The sequence below is a fragment of the Doryrhamphus excisus genome, linkage group LG1 (genome assembly GCF_037039965.1).
Source record: "Doryrhamphus excisus strain RoL-2023G ecotype Guam linkage group LG1, RoL_Dexc_Guam_v1.1, whole genome shotgun sequence".
NCBI lineage: Eukaryota > Metazoa > Chordata > Actinopteri > Syngnathiformes > Syngnathidae > Doryrhamphus > Doryrhamphus excisus.
This window is the reverse complement of record NC_136357.1, coordinates 11,566,180-11,584,443: the sequence shown is the minus strand read 5'-3', so window position 1 is coordinate 11,584,443 and position 18,264 is coordinate 11,566,180. Positions and strand designations below refer to the sequence as shown.

General features: G+C 43.6%; 1 protein-coding gene across 9 annotated transcripts in view; it reads right to left on the bottom strand.

Moving 5' to 3' along the window:
* Positions 1–18,264, bottom strand: part of LOC131131618 (CUGBP Elav-like family member 2) — a 36,326-nt gene that overhangs the window by 11,410 nt on the left and 6,652 nt on the right. For 8 of the 9 annotated variants that reach the window (XR_009130219.2, XM_058076467.2, XM_058076468.2 and 5 more), the window contains exons 2-7: positions 11,370–11,560; positions 5,476–5,558; positions 2,928–2,976; positions 2,387–2,521; positions 1,431–1,510; positions 256–417 (exon numbers count right to left, since the gene is read on the bottom strand). Coding sequence is in view for 8 of the 9 variants with exons in the window: in XM_058076467.2 (XP_057932450.1) it covers positions 256–417; positions 1,431–1,510; positions 2,387–2,521; positions 2,928–2,976; positions 5,476–5,558; positions 11,370–11,560 (700 nt within the window). In the remaining variant the exon portion in view is untranslated. Of the gene's footprint in view, positions 1–255; positions 418–1,430; positions 1,511–2,386; positions 2,522–2,927; positions 2,977–5,475; positions 5,559–11,369; positions 11,561–12,995; positions 13,286–18,264 lie in introns of those variants that run through there. The other variant, XM_058076471.2, reaches the window with a different exon arrangement.

Genomic DNA, 18,264 nt, shown 5'->3' with positions numbered 1-18,264 from the left:
GCTTTGATTATACAACTTCTCTTGGTCGGCACTCTTGATGATAAATTGTGCCACGTCCACCTCTTCCAGGGAGGTGTACAGGACTTGAGTGCAGATAGGTGCACTCTCTTTGATCTAATGAACTGGACTTTAACTGTGAATCGTGCCCAAGCTTAGCTACCCTGTGTTAGTGAACCCCAAGTTAACACCAGTCTGCAGAAACTATAACTGTTGCCTGAGATCACACGTGGGTTTTGCATGTGGATTGACACTTACAGCCAGGTACTGAGGGGTGAGGGTGCCCAACCCAGCCAGGTTCCCCCAGGTGGAGGCGCTGTTGAGCTGCTGAATCTGTTGCACTAGTTGCTGCTGCAGGCGACGTTGCTCCTTATCCCGCTGTGTGTCGGCAAACTTCACCACGAGAGGTGAGGAGCAGCCCTGCAGCAATAGCAATATTTGAACCGTTTCAGAAGCAAACAAACAAGGCTGATCAATTGAGAGGAATTTGCAAAAAAGAAGGGGGGGGGGGTCAAGGGGGTGTAATTATCTATGCCTCAAGGCTGTTTTCAAGGCTGCTGCATTCGTATGAAAGCTAACACACAGAGGACATGTGCCATGCATAGCTGAGCCAGGCCACATTCCAGAGAGGGCACGGGACGATGCTGCAGACAGTGAAGCTTTTTAGGATCTGAATGGACTCCACAGATGACACATGGAAGACAGCAATTACAAAAAAACAAAAAAACAAAAACAGGCATATGTCAGCAGACGTCAACAGGGAGAGTGCATTACAATACACAGTCTCACAAACAGACAGGCACATACTGCTTGGACAAACGCATGAGGACAAACGGCATGCGGTGCAAAGTATTTTGAGAGTCGAGAGAGCTAGACAGGGACCACAGTGGACAGGGAGAATGGCTTCTGCACCAGCTGCACCTCCTGCTGCTGCTGAGGAGGCCGCGATTTTGAGGGGGGGGGGGCTAATTTTAAAGTTGTAGGAGGAGTCTGTTTGCTGGGGCCGATGATTGAACTCGCTCTGTTGCTTCACTGGGGAAGCGTCCGATTTACTCAAGTCAAATTAATGCAGGTCCACTCCAAGACTTTTGGCAATGCAAGGACAAGGAAATGGAGGCTGCTTTAAACTTGCAATGGTATGGACTAAAGCTAGACGATCAAATATACCAGGAGCTATAAATAGCAGAACTTGTCTCAAAACATTTTCTCATCTGGCTCACAGTTTAGCTTTGGATGTGCAGGGCCACTTTGTGACCTATTTTTGGATATGACTACGTAATCTAATAACTTTCTAGATCTGTCTGCACTCAAGTCTGCATGAACGGATGCATCTGCTTAGACTTGTTCTTCTTTCCAACACATGGGCGCAGCAGAGAGTATGTGAGGGGGTGGGAGGGTAGGGTTGGAGAAATAGGTGCTGAGGGATACAGTACCTCCATAGTCTGAGAGTGATGCATGGTTTTGATTGCATTCTGTGCCATTGACCTGGTAGCAAATGTGACAAACGCACAGCCTGTAGGAGGAGGAGGAGGAGGAGGAGGGGGGAACAATGGGGGAAGGAGGGGAAGAGTGGGGTAGGGAGGGACAAGAAAAAAACAAAAACAAGACAAAAAAAAGGTTTGGACAACTCGTTATGAACCCCCCAAAAAACACATTACAGTAACAGAGAATGCACACAGAACCACCCTGACTGGTTAGCACATAGAGAAAGAAAGACAACATAACAGTAACACGGGTCACATGAGCACAGTGACTTGACAGATTCAAACTGCCACCCCAGAGAGGCTGGACTGTGTGGTCATGGTGAAAACACTGATTATATATATAGATATATATACATATACACACACATAATGCACACAGATACACACCCATTTATGACTATCATAAGAGCTGCAAACTTAAAAAAAAAGGGGGGGGGGGTTTAGGGTCCGGTTTAATGGCTTATAAAAACGTGGGATTGGTGTCTGCTCTATCGACACACAAGCTCCGGCTCTCCGGCGAGATTTAATGCGTCAGAGAGCCTGTACGTGACATGACGACAGGCTAATTCCAGCCTTTAAGTGTGCGATGGAGGCGTTACAAGAGGAGCCGAGGCGCCTGCCAGCTGAGCCCGCGAACGCAGGCAGCCAGCAGTTGCCAAGGCGACGGGGGCCCATTGTCCCGGGCAGCGAGTGGCGCAGCGGCCGCCCTTCATAATGCTGCGTGGGGGCCGAGTGCCACAGTAATGTGAGGGGGCAAGGCTACGAGTGGGTTGAAAAGCGCTTGATTCGGGTAGGGGGCGGAGAGAGGTCTGAGATGATGACAAAAAGGGGAGGGGCTTGTGTAAATTCGGGACATGGCTTCGTTGAGGGTGGCGATCTGGGCAGCCGGAGGAGAGGACACCTACCTCTGCTCTGACCGTCCGGTCCCCGCAGGATTCGGCACTCTTCGATTTGCCCGAAAGACGAGAACATCATCCTGACCTCGTTCTCGCCGTATTTCTTTGAAACCATACCGATGAAGAGTTTTCTGTCTTCTACCGCTGCGGAGAAAAAAAAATATTATGGTGCGATAAAAAAAATCTCACACCTCTTTTCATTTTTTTTTCCCTCCCTCTTCTCTTGTTCACACCGCCGCCGCCTTGTCACACTGCCACATTCTCTGCCTCCAACTACTCAGCGCCAGAACAAATCTGTACAACTTGCAGCTTTGTTCCTCTGTGTCTGCTTTTCCACGCTGAGCATGATGTTGTATCATCCATTTTTGTGCCTCCCTCCTCCCCCCATTCCCGGGTCCTGTACCTGCGCTTCATTCTCCCTCGGTGCCCTTTTAAAGCCTTTAATCCTCCTAACCCTCGATTGTGTATGGAAATTATCTAGCACTGCCATTACCTGAACTGGAAAACCTCGGCCATTTTTTAAAAAGCTGCAACCCAAAAACCCACTTACCACTCGTTTTCTCACTGTCAGCGGGTTTCATCTGGATAGGATGATGCATCTGTGGAAGGGAAAAAAGGGGGGAATTTTATTTAATTGGTCCGAGTGAAAGCAGTCACAGTTATCCGTGAACCGTGTAGGCGCCCGGGCTCGTTATCTCGCATCTCTCTCTCTCTCTTCACACTCCTCCGAGCATCTCTCTGTGCCTCTTGCTGCCTCCCTCGCTGTGCCGACACCCTCCCTTCCCCTGCCGCCACATTTAGGAGTGATTCGGTTAATAGCAGAGGATCAAGTTCTCCACTATATAAATTTCACTTCTCTGTGGCACGGTTATCGATTCTTTGCTGTTCGTCTTCACCGATATTTAAATTCCACATGGCTGGACACGTACAGTAAGATATTGTGAGAGCTTTTTAGAATGGTATCTGACATAGAAAAACTACATGAGCATAACCTTTAAGAACAGACCACAAGTAGGGATGTAACGATTCATGGATTAAGCAGATTTTTTCAATATAGTACAGTGGCGTTCCAAGCTCTCATATGGAACACATTTAGTGAGGGACAGGAAGCATAAACAGCTTGCGATACACTGATGCAGCTACTCAGTAACCGAATACAGTGCAGCCCAGCCTCGGTCTTACAATAGTGCCAAAAAGAAGCCAGAGCTCGAAAATCCTGTTCCTTTGTTAAATTCTTTTGTTTGGGAATACTTGGTCTTCCAAATAAAATACATAAGCCCAAAGCAAAGAGCCATGCTGCACTTTAGCCAGTGCAAAACCTTTGTTTAATAAAAGTGAAATAATGAGTCAGATTGTGTAAACCAGGGGTCTCAAACACACGGCCCGCGGGCCAAATGTGGCCTGCAGGACACTTGTTTGAGGCCCCCGCCTTGACATGAAAGTTTAATGTTAGTGCGGCCCTCGCAAGTTTGATATGGATGCTGTTTTATTATTTGCCGTTTTATTATTATTATTATATTTATTTATTACTGATTGATTGATTTTCTTTATTTTTGATTTGTTTATTTATTTTTCATCTTATTTTGTGTAGAAAAATAAAAATGAAGATATTTGAGAACAGAGCTTTGCTTGCAGAAAATTGGAACCAAAGCAAAGTTTATTCATTTTTTAGTTTTTAATAAATGCGTTTTTTGGGGGGGGTTTGAAAACCTGATGCGGCCCAGCCTCGCCCAGATTACTGGGCTGATTACGCTTTCCTAAAAAGAAATGTAAACTATTGTTTCAAATTAAAATGAATTAAAGCCATTTATGCAAAAAAACATTTTTCTCCAACTGTACCGAAAATTAACTGAACCGTGATCTTAAAAAAGGAATACCAAATCGTCATTATGTCATATTGCTACAGCCCTATATGGGACAGTGTGTGTGTGTCAAAATTCTTGTACCTTGCACTACGGATGCTTGTGTGCAAGATCATCAGTTTTACTGCATTATTAACAAGAAATCTTGACATTATGATACATCTTAGTGTGCAAACACTGTGCATTAAGAAAATAGCAAGAGTGTGCAGAGTCCGAGCTGTACAACAACATGTAGTCTCTGAACATTGCACTTTTCATAAAAGTGAGTGGGCTGCAGAACGACCACTGAAGGAGCTGCCATTTCTTTGCCACCACTTAGATTTTTTTTCTAAACGTCTGTCCTCGCACAACTTCATCACAGTCACTTTTAGCCAATTTTTACCTGCCATGTGGCACCAAAGAATAAATAACACCCACGAGAGGCACAAGCAGATTGTACTGCTCGTGAAAAAGTGGAGGGTTTGTTTTTGACAAGCACTAAAGAGAAGCAGACAGATGGCCCGCTCGGTATGGCTACTGGCTAGCATCACTGACCAAGGATGGAGAGAAACCTGGAACAGGCTTACAAAGCCTTGGTTTTTTCTATTTTTTTCCCTTTCCTCCATACGGTCACGCCGTCCAAACTCAGTCACCTGCAACCGGTGCCAGTGATGCTGTTACGCCATACTTTTTTTGAAATGTCTGCCTGACTGATCACACCCTCCCGGTGCGGAGAGAGCCAGTTCATTTTTCAGCCGCCTTCAATATTTACATGCACGCCTCAATGGCAGTACCTCTTTTTCCAGTAGACTAAGGTATTGATTGAATTGACGAGCGTTGTCGTTTTGTATAGATTAAGTCACTGCCAGAGTAGTCTGTTGGTTAGAAGAATAGAGGGGATATTTATTGAGTTTAAAAGGTCTCTGATCTGGTTTCATGAATCAGCTTTTGAGTACAGCAGACGTTACAGCTGGAGACAAAAAATGGAAATAAAAAATGTGCATCAATGATTCAGGAGGACATGCATGAATAATTTGTTTCACTTGGAGGTAAACTGGTGCTCACTGTGCCTGAACAAACAAACCTCCTTTGCCAAGACAATTTCAGTCCATACCTTTACAATTTTGCAGATCGGGTTTTTTTTTTTGTTTTGTTTTACTGAGGCCAGGCACTCATTTGGGAAAGTTCAGAGCAGTATACATGGAGGTGGCTATATAAAATCACTAGATTGGGTGTGAAAAATCTGTGCTTACTCACCCCACTTAAGGTCTTTATGTTGTGTAGGGCATTCTGGGCATCCAGTGCAGCCTTTCTTGTATAAAAAGTTACAAAACAGCATCCTGCAGATGGAGAGAGAACAAAGGGGGGGGGAAGCAGAAGTGAACGAGCAGCACAGAGAAACCTACAACAAAAAAGCTAAAAAAAAAAAAAAAGGGGGATGAGGGTGGGGGGTTGGGGAATAAAAGCATTTTCATATCAGGTTAAGAACATGTGACAGGGTATTCTTGGGGTGAGCGCAGACATTTTCAAAAATCCATATTTTTTTCTCTCCTGTGTTGGAAAAAAATCTCTAAACAGCACCAGCGCCCTTAAAAAAAAAGTCCCTTTCCTCATAAAAACACATTCACTCGTCTTCATGCAGAGCTGCCAACATTTGGTGTTCAAATCCAATTCAGTACGTTCCTATAATTTGTTCAGCCTGACGTTGGCACAGCTGCTGATGGTGCCAACTGCCGAGCTAGCTAGAAATTGATGCTGTATGCTTGCTAGCTGTGTTGTGCACTCTAAGGAGACACAGAGCCGGCCGGGAATGTGGCTTTTGGTTGTCTTCAAAACCGCTTTAGATCGCAAACTTAAGGACGACATATTATGCTTTTTCCACTTTTCTGAGCTATAAATGTTGTAAGAATGTTGTATTCTTATGTGGAATGATGCCAAATTTTCAGATAATGAAGTTTGTACATTTGGGAGTGAACCATGAAGGGAGTTTGGGATTGCTCTGAACGCTCGGTTTCATAGATTCTTTCGAAAACTCACTTTCTGTGATGTCACAAGGAGCTGGTTTTCCACATGGACAATGTGCTCTAGGTTAGACACACTCTAGGACAGCCCTCCTCACAGCTCTCTTTTGCTCTGTTTACAGTTGTTAGCTATGGCTCCCGGGAAACCTTTATACGAGGCAAGCTGAGACTGAAGTGGTTAGAGTTGGTGATTCCCAGCAAGAGAATCATCTGTCAACGGCATTTCACAAGGGACTGTTTTGTAAACACGAATGTGAAATATCGCGAACCTACGTTACTATTCTTGAGTTCATACTAGGGATGAGCAAGTACATGTGTGTGTATCTGTATCTATTCACTCATTTAAATTATCTGTACCTGTAATACTCTGAGTGGGTGGGGCATAAACCGGAAGTGAGTGTTGAGTGGGTGGGGCTTAAAAATGTACATTATTTTAAGTCTAAAATTGACACGGATCGATCAGAAGTTGCTCTTTGTATTGTTTATTATTCAGCTACATGTGTACTATGTATGTGATCCTTGACACTTTATTCTTTATTTTTAATGACTTGAAGTTGGTGATTTTTGCAAACACGGAAATAATCTGTCAGCCTTGTTGACTGTGTTTTTCTCAAAAGCATTGCGTTCAGAACTACAAGCAGTTTTCCAACTGACAAGCAGACGGAAAGAAAAAAAACACCATCAGTGACTGATGCACGACTGTGCCTGATGCCCTGTGAAATGCAATGTACGTTATGAAATAAGTTTAAGATTTTCAGTAGTTGTAGCTAGTGGGTAACAAAATTCTTATATCATAGGTAGCACAGCTGTGATAGCTTTTGAACTCCGCCATGAGTGAGTGATGCTGAAAACAGTGGAGTGCAGGGAGGATTGTAAGAATTGTCGCACTCCTAGTTCCGATCGTGCCTTGCCGCACCTCTATATTACATGTTTTATCATTCACAGTCGCGATAGCCAACAGACTGACAGACTACTGGCTGCCCTCTACTTGCGTGACATGTTTTCTCTAAACAAGAATGTTTAAAGAGACCTCGTGACAGACCGACTTCACACTTATCAATTTTACTCCATTTATAAGTGAATTGGGTGAGGCAAGTGTGAACGCCGACCGCACCCACACACCAAAACACTGGATATGCCACCAAATTTGAGCAAAGCTAGGCAATGCTTAGTAACTCCCAACAGAAAGCCTCTTCAAAAATCACAAAAAAATAATATATGCCCACAAACGTAAATACAGATGTTAAACATACTCTTTTTGACAAAGGGGTTGCATGTTGTTCTGTGAAGTTGTCATGTTGTTTTGGGACTGTTTTTTACTACTACAAGTGTGAATACACCCTCACAAGTTAAGGGTTTTTTTGCTCTTATTTTCTCATACACAATCAAAAGCCAGTGTTTTTCAAGATCATCATCCTGACCATAGTTAATAATCATTGAGGGGAGTGTGTGTGTGTGTGTGTGGGGGGGGGGGTTACATGGCTGTCAGAGGAGACCCACATGTCAAGACTGTCGGTACTGTCGATTCAAACTCTAACATACAAGCAGGAGCCTCAAATTGCATGGAAAAAAGCAGGAGCGCTCGGGTGGGAGGAAAAAGAGGTGGTGGGGGAAGGGGGCGGAAGAAAAGAGCAAGGGGGGTTAGGATGGGAAAAAAGCCTATCATCCTTCCATCCCAGCAGACCGCCGGTGGCGTTCCAGCCTGTCAGTTTCACTAGCATGTGGAAGTGGAGCACTGCAGCGTCTCTGACCTACATAGTGTGTATTATGCCGTTACTGGAGCTCCCCGTGCCGCGGGGAGGGGGGGCTGTCGAACCCGAATACTCAACGAGACGCTTTCTCTCCTCCTCGCCCACCAGCCCTCTACGTCTTTGATGCCGCTTACGGAGCATTGAGATGATTTTTTTATGACCTGCGTTTGACACAGGCTGAAAACACTCAGTTTAACCAAATAATCACACAAACCGATTACCTTCGAGAGATGGCTGTATTATCTGTATTACCCCCACTTCTCACACTGGGGAGAGATGGAGTGAGATGGATGAGTTAGGGAGAGGTTTTGGGTGGGTGGGGGTGTTGGGTATGCAGACATGGCAGGATATTCACCTCACACAGACAGCTGTGATTGGGCCAGATTAGCTATTAGAATACATTAACATGTCAATAGGCCATCACAGCTGAAACTCCACATAGAACCAGGAGGAAGAAGAGGCGGTGGAAGTGTAGGGGAGGGGGTGGAGGCTGAAAATAAGGGGTCTTTGAACTCCCACTCAGTGAACACAAGGAGGAAGGACAGCCGAGATCTAGTGCAGCTTTGTCCTGTACAACCAGACATAGATTAGACTGCACGATTGCACTTTAGTACCATTTACAAGGTTTCTAAACAGTCTGCAGACTGTTGAGTCACAATAACGGTCCGATACACAAAGTCGCCTTACCTAGAGCGTCAAACATCAGGACTATACTTTAAAAATCACTGTGTGAGCAACAGCCTTTAGGTTTGGAAACAAAAACTTCTACAACCTGCGTATAAGAAGAAGTCTTTTTCATACATAGTGGGATAGTGGTCCAGATACGGACCCAGTGATGGCACTTTAAAGAAGACAGCCAAGAGCCCATGACCAATTAAAGTGAATGGAACCTAAAACACTGCGATTGGGTGGCGACCAGTCCAGGGTGTAACCCTACCTCTCGCCTGAAGACAGCTGGGATAGCCTCCAGCATACCCCCGCAAGCCTAGTGAAGATAGGTGGCAAAAAAATGGATAGATGGATAGGAACTATAACAATGAAATTGTATGTAATGTATGTAAAATGTAAAAACGTATTGCAGTGGCAGATTTGGCCGTAATGACCTCAATTATTACAGTTACATGAAGGCAAACGCAGTGACATCACTCACAATGAGCCAATGAAATTGTTTACTTCCCAAGCTGTGAAAGAGAGAACCAGGGCTTGCGAAATGGATGGACCAATATTATGTCCATTCTCCCAGAATTGAGTGCCAAACCGCTGTGTCTCAGATGCTCAACTATAGTGCTGGTCAAAAGCGGGAATGTGACGCACCATTATGAGACAAAAACACAGATCATTCAAGGGAAAGTATTGTATGAGAGAGTTTAAAATGAAAAATCTATTTTCTACTCACATCAACATGCAAGTGAGTGTTCACTAAGGATTGTGTGGATATTGGGACACAACAAACCGGCACGGTTGCAAATTTTATTTATTGTATTTGTTACATTGTTTGTACAGTTGAACTTTATTATTTATGTGACATTTGCTTCTTTTGTCTTTTAAACTGTCTTTTAAGAACAGTAGGTGCCAAGTTAATTGCGTTGTATTGAAACCATAGGAAACATTCCTGTCCGCTGGGGGGTTGAGAGGCATGACAGAAAATAACTCAGAATCACTTTACTAGGCAAACAAACACACCGTTGTGTATTTGTGTCAATAAGGTGCATGTTAATATCCAGGGGCTCCTTACACACAACCATTCTCAATTGGCAATTTGGTTTGTTTAGATGATAAAACATTCCAACATTACGGTTTCTGTCTAAACACTGAAAACCTGCAAAAAAAGAGGACGTTCATATGCGTGTTTGATAGGGCTTCTCCCGTAAAGTGTACATTAACTTTGACCAGTGCAGACAAATTACTGCCATGATTGAAGAGTCTCAACCCTAATATAGAGCAGTAAAAATAGGCTTTTGCTTAAGGCTGGGAGGTTTTCCTTTTTGTCGCATGGCATGCAAATAAATAACACTGACAGTTTTGACAATGCCTCCAAAAAAACAAAAACGTCAAATCATATATTTACTAGCCTGTTCTTTTCTAAACAAGCACTGTCTGTGGACCTCGGCCTTCTTTCAAAGCGTCGGCTGAACCGTGCCAGCAATTTAGGACATGCCACACACAACAGCTCTACAATGAGCCAGAGACTGTAAAGTCACTGCTCACAATTTAGACATGGGAGTCCAGAACTAACCTGGTCTGACCACCACCAACACCACATATACAACTCAAGGATGGATAATTGCCTTCGACCTGACAGGGCAACTCAAGCATCCAGCAAATTTAAACCTAGGCGAACCAACCGACACAGTTGTTGGAGTTTGTCCACCTGCCGCTAGTTAAAGGAGACAGAATGCTTCCAGTGGCACTTTGCAGTCTGGCAGGCAAGCGGGCTTCCACTTCACCGTCTCCATAGACTCATTTCCACCATGCAGGGAGTTGGGGTTGCATTTGTTGACATTGTCACAAGATGAGTGGTGTACCCAAAATAACTGTCCCTTATTGTAAAATATTTTGACACCCTCCCCCTATGGTTCCAACAAGGGTCATACAGCATGTTATACCAGTTTTACAACTTTTCAGACATGTTGCATTGTGCAAGTTTAAACATGTGACGTACTGCTGTTTTGCATATTTGAAATGACGTACATCGAAAAGTATTGCATTGAGATTACATACAAAATTAGAATAATAGTAAAAGGAGAACTCAGCTTCAGTTAGCTGCTTGAAAATTTGCCCCGCCGAACAATTTAGTTCATAAGACGTGCAGTACGGATCAGTGAAATATAATAATAATCTTGCTGGTGTGGTATGACATCACACAATTTGTTAGTTATTGTCATCCCGCCTACACGTTCCAGAATGGAAACACCAGCCTGGATTTCTGATCTAGAACACAATGAAAACTGTACATTAGTGCTATATTGCAATCTGAACTCAAACATACATGCAGAGGAAGTGTCCAAAGATGCAACGAGTAACCTTGCTTTTTAGTCAACGCTGCTCTTAAAGCCCAGCACAGTCAAGTAAAAGTAGAAAGGAAATCTTTCTCTAATGCGGCTTATGGAAATGGGTTTTAAGACTTGCTGAATGCTGTCATCTGGAAGCACAAACATGGCTGTGCTGCAAGAGCAGACAAGCAATGTTGTTCATTGCCCGAGGGGGATTGTGCAGAAATGTGACTGAGGGTGATAGATGGCAACGAACGGGTTCACGCTGCGTTTCAGCAAGACACAAAAGACACATTCAAGACACCACTGCCTTTTGTACCATGTACATGTTCTCCTGGACATTTTCTAGCCGTGTTAAGGGAGAACTACCACTGCAGGAATCCTACCTTTGCTCTGAGGAGGGTTCTGGGTGCGATCGCGGAGAATGTTGATCTGGTGAACGGCTCCGAAAGGTTCAAAAAGCTCTTTGAGTTCTGTCTCTGACCAGGAGCGAGGGATCTGTCCAACAAACATCTTGATGGAGTCTGGGTCTGGCTGATCCAAGTGTTCCAATGACCCATTCATCTTGCTGCCGTTGCTGGAAAAAGGAATAAAGAGGGGAAATTGTGTTTGTGAATTCTGGCATTAAAATCATTCCTTAGAACTGTTGCACTAAACTGTTATATGGGTATTTTAGTGGACAATTTCAAACCTATTATAATCCCTACAAGTTTCTACTAAATGATGATGTTCACTATCCAGTCTTCGAAAGAATCGGTGGGTGGAAAGATGTATAATTTTCTGAAGGACTTTCAAAATAAGGGGGTGAGATGCAAAGCCAGGTGATATTCAGCACCCTTTAAAATAGCTATCACCAGACTATAGCCCTTCAGCTCATGTTTATCAAGAAAGCACTGGAAACATCAATAATGCAAAGAATGACTGGATGACTCAAGACCTTGACATCAAGCTCGGGTCTTACATGAATTCCGAGAGAAACGCATTGAATTTGATCAGATGGTACTTATCATACCATTTTTTTTAAGTGTTGAAAACAACGGAAAGGCCATGTTTTACCGCTTGTTTTAGTCTTTCATTTAATTCATGAAAGCATTGCTCGGGTACATAATGTTGTGTTCTCAAATATATTTGCAGTGACATGAATAAGCCGCCACCACATTTTAATTGACGTCAGAAAAATGGCCTTACTGCACACTTAAATGGATGTGTCATTAGGAAACATTTTCTTTAATAGGGCACGACATTTAGCATTTAAAGGGATAGCAACCTCAGAATCGACACGTCAGTACCAGGGGCTCAAGTATTTTGTAACGCTTCTGTTGGAGGCAAAATGATCAGTATGGAATGTTAGCCATGGCGGCTTTTCCCATTTGATCAGTCATCCATATGGGTACTCCATAACCAGGTTTCTCTATGCAGCGATGACGATGTGATTTCAGAATAGAAGAGCGGTGATGGAAGGGACTAAAATGGTAACTTGTGCCATTTTCCTCGAGGGGACAGGCTTTGTGACAGAGAATCCAAACTACTGCATCTCTCTTGCAAGGAAAATAAACCACACAGCCGAAGAGTGGTGGTTACAGAGAAAGAGGCCGGAACTAAATCTATCCACTTGACAGAGAAAAACGGTGTTTGGCGTTTAGCGCCAACACACAATGAGGATTAAGTCGTACCAAGTACAATACAAAAAAAATTATGCCATAGATCACTGGCATTCAACTCGCGGCCCACGGGCATAATTCTGCCCATTAATTACTTTAGACTGGCCCACAAGATCAGTTCAAAAGCACCTAACATTTTTGTAGTAGGTCCTGGAAAAACAGCATTGAAATTGAAAATTTACAAAATAACAGTGAACAGAGAACTCCAGTTCCTGTGTTCTTATGCTTATTATATAATACAGAACCACATACTGTACCACAGAACAAATGAATAGCCTTGCCATAGATACTCTATGCCAAACGTGAGAACAAAATAAGGAAGCATAAAAAATATCTATTTTGCACACCGACCTTTGGACGCGAGCCATCCATCTCTTACAAATGGAGCCTAGACGTTCAGCAGAAACACCAAACTCCTTGAGGGATTTAAATGACATTCTAACAAATAACGCTTCCGCTCACTCGCCTCCCTGAAATCCAACTCCACGCTTGGCTATGAAAGCTTTGATTCCCACAGCACTGTCAACATAGCCGAATGACTTAGGAACAGTCGGGCCTCCAGCCCCCTCCCCGAGCCACTAAGCAGGCACCGCAAAGCTTTAAAAGCTCCACGAATCGCTGGTTCGTGAGACTTTTGCGCCGCATTTCCTTTCCTCAGGGCGCTGAGGCGATGGTACAGGGAGTAACCTACAGCTTCTTCTGCACAGCAGGGGAACAATCGCATATTGTTCCCCATGCCGTCGAACACTATTCACCACTCTGCAACAAGCACAATGGGCCAACTCAGGGGGCCGCTGCGGAATACATGGAGGGCTACGTCTGTTGAGGCATTGGTGTGTGACAACCGCTCTCCAGTTGTGCCTTCAGTGCTCCGTCACCATTTTGCTTTGAGAGAAATCTGACTAAAAAAAGAATTTTTATCAAAAATGAATACAGAAAAAAAATCTTCCTAGTTCATTTGATTTGAGCCATTATCCTATTTTACACTACAACATGTGGTCTCATCTGAATTGGGCATGGTGGGCGAAGCAGTCGCATTCATGAAACGGCAAAGGCTGTCATATATAAACTAGTGAGGCTATGCTGCTAGCATTTTTTCCCTCTGTTGCTGTTTTGCATAAACAGCACCAACATGGAAATGGAGGGCAGGGATTTTGATCCACAAGATGAAAATCATCATGGATGTTTTCTTTATTTTTATTTGTATTGTTTATGCAATAGTTAAGGCAGGCTCAAACACCAAAAGGCATTGCTTCAAAGCACTTCTAAAGAATCTAAAATCATCACTATTCTGACCATTTGCATGCAGCCCAAGGAGTTCTAGAATATGGTGTAATGTTCCTTACTAGCACTGCAGTTCATCTCTTTCTTTGTCATAACGTAAAGCCCAAGTCAAAGTAGCTTGGCTGAGGACACAACAGCGTGCTTTTGCTGACGAGCCACAAACAGGCGCAGGGCGTTGATGTCTGTAGGCAGCTGACAAGCCACCAGCCACGACAGTTGTGCACGTCCTACCACACCGGTCGTAAAAAGCAAGTGATTTATCTGGACCATGTGTCTGTCCGGCTGCTGAGCTCTGACCGGGTAAGCATGCCAGTGCTACTTCTTTGCTCAGCCCTGTGATAGAAAGGCAGACAATTGGACAGTGTGACGACACATTATTCTGAAAGAACAGCATTGGGTTGCCCAATAGTTGAACCAAGAAAAGATCTTAATGTTACTCTTTGAGTTTAACACTTTCTGTATTGACTTGAAAGTAAGTGCACGCAATTGCCTTGCATGAGGTCACAAGATACATCAGACCTCAGTTCAGCCAAAACCACCTGTCAGTCGGATCACCGGAAAAGATGCCATCTCCACATAGCACAAGACCATATTCAGTGCGTCCCACTGTGATGCGGTTTTGATGGAGTTCAACTTGTGACTGCAGGTGGTTGATGTTCAGCTTTGTTTGGTGTTAAAACAATCAGTCAGTCATGCCTCCATCATACTTGGCGGGTAAACAGTACAAGTCTAACTATCTACAACAGTTTGGTTCATCCATCACAGGCATGCTCATGCACCCTTGTGTGCTGTGTGTGGGGAAGTTTGTTGTGCCGTTATTTGATTCAATTTAAAAAGAATTATCCAGAACTTTCCACAGTGAAGATGTTGCTATCCTCATCCAATTACCTGCATCAAGATGGAGGGGAAAAACACAACGTGCCTGTCACTCACGCACATCAAACACCACTATTATCATCCCTATGGTAAACAAACTGCGGGCTTGCTCCGATGGGGAGTTAGCGTTCATTTTGGGTTTTGTACAGCATTTTCATTTGATATATTTTTGCAACATGGGTTAGGGACTGGGCGATATGGACCAAAACTCATATCAGATCGCTCGGCGTAGCGAAGGGATACTCAAAGCTAACAGCTGCTCCCGAGTGTAAACAATGGCACAAGAGGCAAGATACAAACGTAATAAGATCCAATCCCCCCCAGACAGAAACAATCCGGTCGGTGGGCTCTAAGAAGATGGGGACCACAAATTTGACTGCCCTAATACTATCCAGAATGGCTAATGTAGATCATTAAAATGCATCTAAAGCAGATATCTCAGGACATGAACCACTATTTAGGTGTTCACTGGAGCCTGCAACATAACTTATATTACTGCGGTGTTGTTCTAATTAAAACATTGATCAACAAGCTCTTGTAGTAAGGGCACCGTTCCAATTAAAAATGTAGTGTTTCCTACTATTGTAACCAAATGTTGCCCGGTTGCCTCGGGCTGTGGCAACGAGCCGCACGCCGCTGCTGTTATGCTTTATGTGGTATTTGACACGCAGACGCAAGCTGCTGAGGAAAAAGATGAAAATCAGCCAAACAGCTGCTTGCTCGCCATTCCCTCAAGTACATAACGAGTTGTTCTTCAACGGCCATATAAAAACTTAAGAGTGGCTATAACAGCTTGGTTAGAGAGAGAAAAAAAACATACATACGAATATGAGTTGCAACTTAAAAAGCTACTTGCATAAGTTGATTTAATGAGAGTGATTCTGCAGATGTCCAGAATTTGGCATTAATTAATGTGAGGTCCCATTCCTTCCCAGCTGCCAATGACTCCCAATCATCTGAGCGCAGCCGGCCTTCATTATTGCGTCTCAATCAGAGGACAGATGCCTTCGTATTAGTGTTCCACTTGGCCCATGCGTTAATAAACTGGCAGAACTGGCCTCAACAATGGGGATCAAAAGACATTGTAAAATGTTTCTTACATTAAAGCCGTTAAACACAACATGGTGAAAATCCACTCAATGAGCCCCAGCATTCAAAACTAAGCTAACCCCTACTAGCCTCCATTCAGTCGACTTTTGTCTGTGTTTATCACCATTTCAACCTGATTAGGTCAGGAGGGCATTGTTCAGTGCTTCTAATGATTTTGTGCCATGATTGATCTGTCCACGGAGTAAATACTTACCCACGCGAACATTCCTTCTCCTCACGATGACAGCATTTGATTTATCTTATATATCCGCCACGGGGCGCAGTCATCAACTCGGCTTGTTTACATTACGTTTGGGATGGCTGTGTCTTCCAGCACAAAACTTCTCAGTTAAAAATGCTGACAGCAAACAAGCATCTTGTTGAGTCTGAGAAGCAAAATTTTGAACTAGGTATCCACTCTTCCGTCTTTGAGTGACGCAGCGACTGAGGCGTTGTGTTAGTCCGCCAGATATAGTTTTTCGTGTTACAATAACAATATCACTCTAGCTCAGTTAACATAGAAGGCGGCTATGTATAGAAATAGAACAGAAGGGAAATAAATGATTCTGTTTCACATAAGGATTGTGAATGATGGACAAAATTTCCCCCCAAAAGTGCAGTTTTCCTTTAACACAGCCGAGAAGAGAAACAGTGTTTACAAAAGTTGCAAACAAACCGCTAAAAGATGACACATGTTGTTTTTCAAATAACAATTCTGCACATGTTCAAAATTTCACCTCAATGCACAAAATCCTGTGGTCTACTTTAATCACGGCCTAATTTTCCATGCTGGCAATGACTCCCGTTCATCTGAGCACGGCCTGATTTCATTGTTGCGTTTCCCCTGTGTGAGGACAGACGCCTTCAATCAATCAGGCTTTCATTTGGCCCATATGCTAACAGACTGGCAGCATCTGATGACGATGACGCCCGAGCCATTAACTCCATAATGACACCAGGGGTCCCCGGAGGTCGCAGATGATGATGCTAAAGTAAAGCCGGTGGTTAACTATCAATGTGTGCATCTCAAATGGGGCAGAAAAAAGGAGGGCAATTACACCTTCACTTTACAGCTTCGGGGGCTTGTCTAAAATCATCCCAATTCTCTTATTTGTGTTCAAGAGGAATGTTTGAGTGCTGCAATGAGGACAACTAGGACACCAAATGAATAGCAGACACTAAATATAGTACACATACTGCCTGTGACTGCACACACACACATATCCAACAGGGAAGAGCGCCATTTCCGCCTCATATGGACTGCAACTTCAAAAAGACACTTGCCGGAAAGATGTATTATTTCAAATAAAAGGACATTATTTAGACATGACTTCAGCTCATTTTTAACAACTCAACGGCCACATCATTCTGGCGAGTGAACTGTGTGTGTGCTTCTGGTGTTATGCAACGCTTCGCCACATTTTCTTTTGTTTGTGAATCTTGCCACATCATTTGCACAGCTCCTATCTCGCTATCCCATAACGCCGACATGGAGGGAGTGATTAGATGATAACGACCGTGTGCTTGCATAGTCAAAGTAGTCCTAGTGTGAAAGGGGCAGTCTTAAGCCCCTTTCACACAGCTGGTAGGGGCCCTTTTCTCCAGTGATGCTGTTCTCAAAGACAGTGCGGGGGACAAAGATGATCTGGCAATTTTCCAGCTTCGGAGTTTGTATCAGAGTCCAAACAGTGCCTGTGTAAAAGTGGATCCCACAATGCCGGGATTGTAGCGCCAAGTTTAACACCTGAGACTCACTTATCCCGCTCGGTTGAGTTGGAGGCAATTGTCACTCATACAAGGTGTCCCTAGTCATGCAACTAATTTTTTGATTGCAGATGCCATGTCGCCATGTAAAAGTGCTCATGGATACAGGAAGGTGGTTCTCACTAAAAGGCACAGGACAATAAATGCATGTTACCGTTACGGCTATTTTAACAGATCACTGTGTGAAAGAGGCCATAGTGTAAAATGTTCCTCCATTTCAGAATTCCAACAAAATGTCATCTAAACTCACTGGAAGATAAAAGTTCAAAGTACAATCATGTGTATAGCCAATAAAGGATTACTTGTGAACCTGCATTTTGCTTATTCCTTGTCTTTTTTGTGACACTTGATGGATCTCGCACTACTGTGCTGCATACTACATGTCCAAAAAGAAAGACGATCACTTTGATGTTTAACTTAGTGACACACTGCAGCTCCTCTATGGCTGCCATGGGAATCACACTTAATCCCCAACAGTAACTCTCTCCTGTCAACAATCAGATGGATAAATCAATCTTAAGTACAACTGCTGCCAAATATACCCTAAATCCCCGATATGATCTAGAAAAGAGCAGCGCACTTCTGTTACAAAATCTTGGTTCACAGT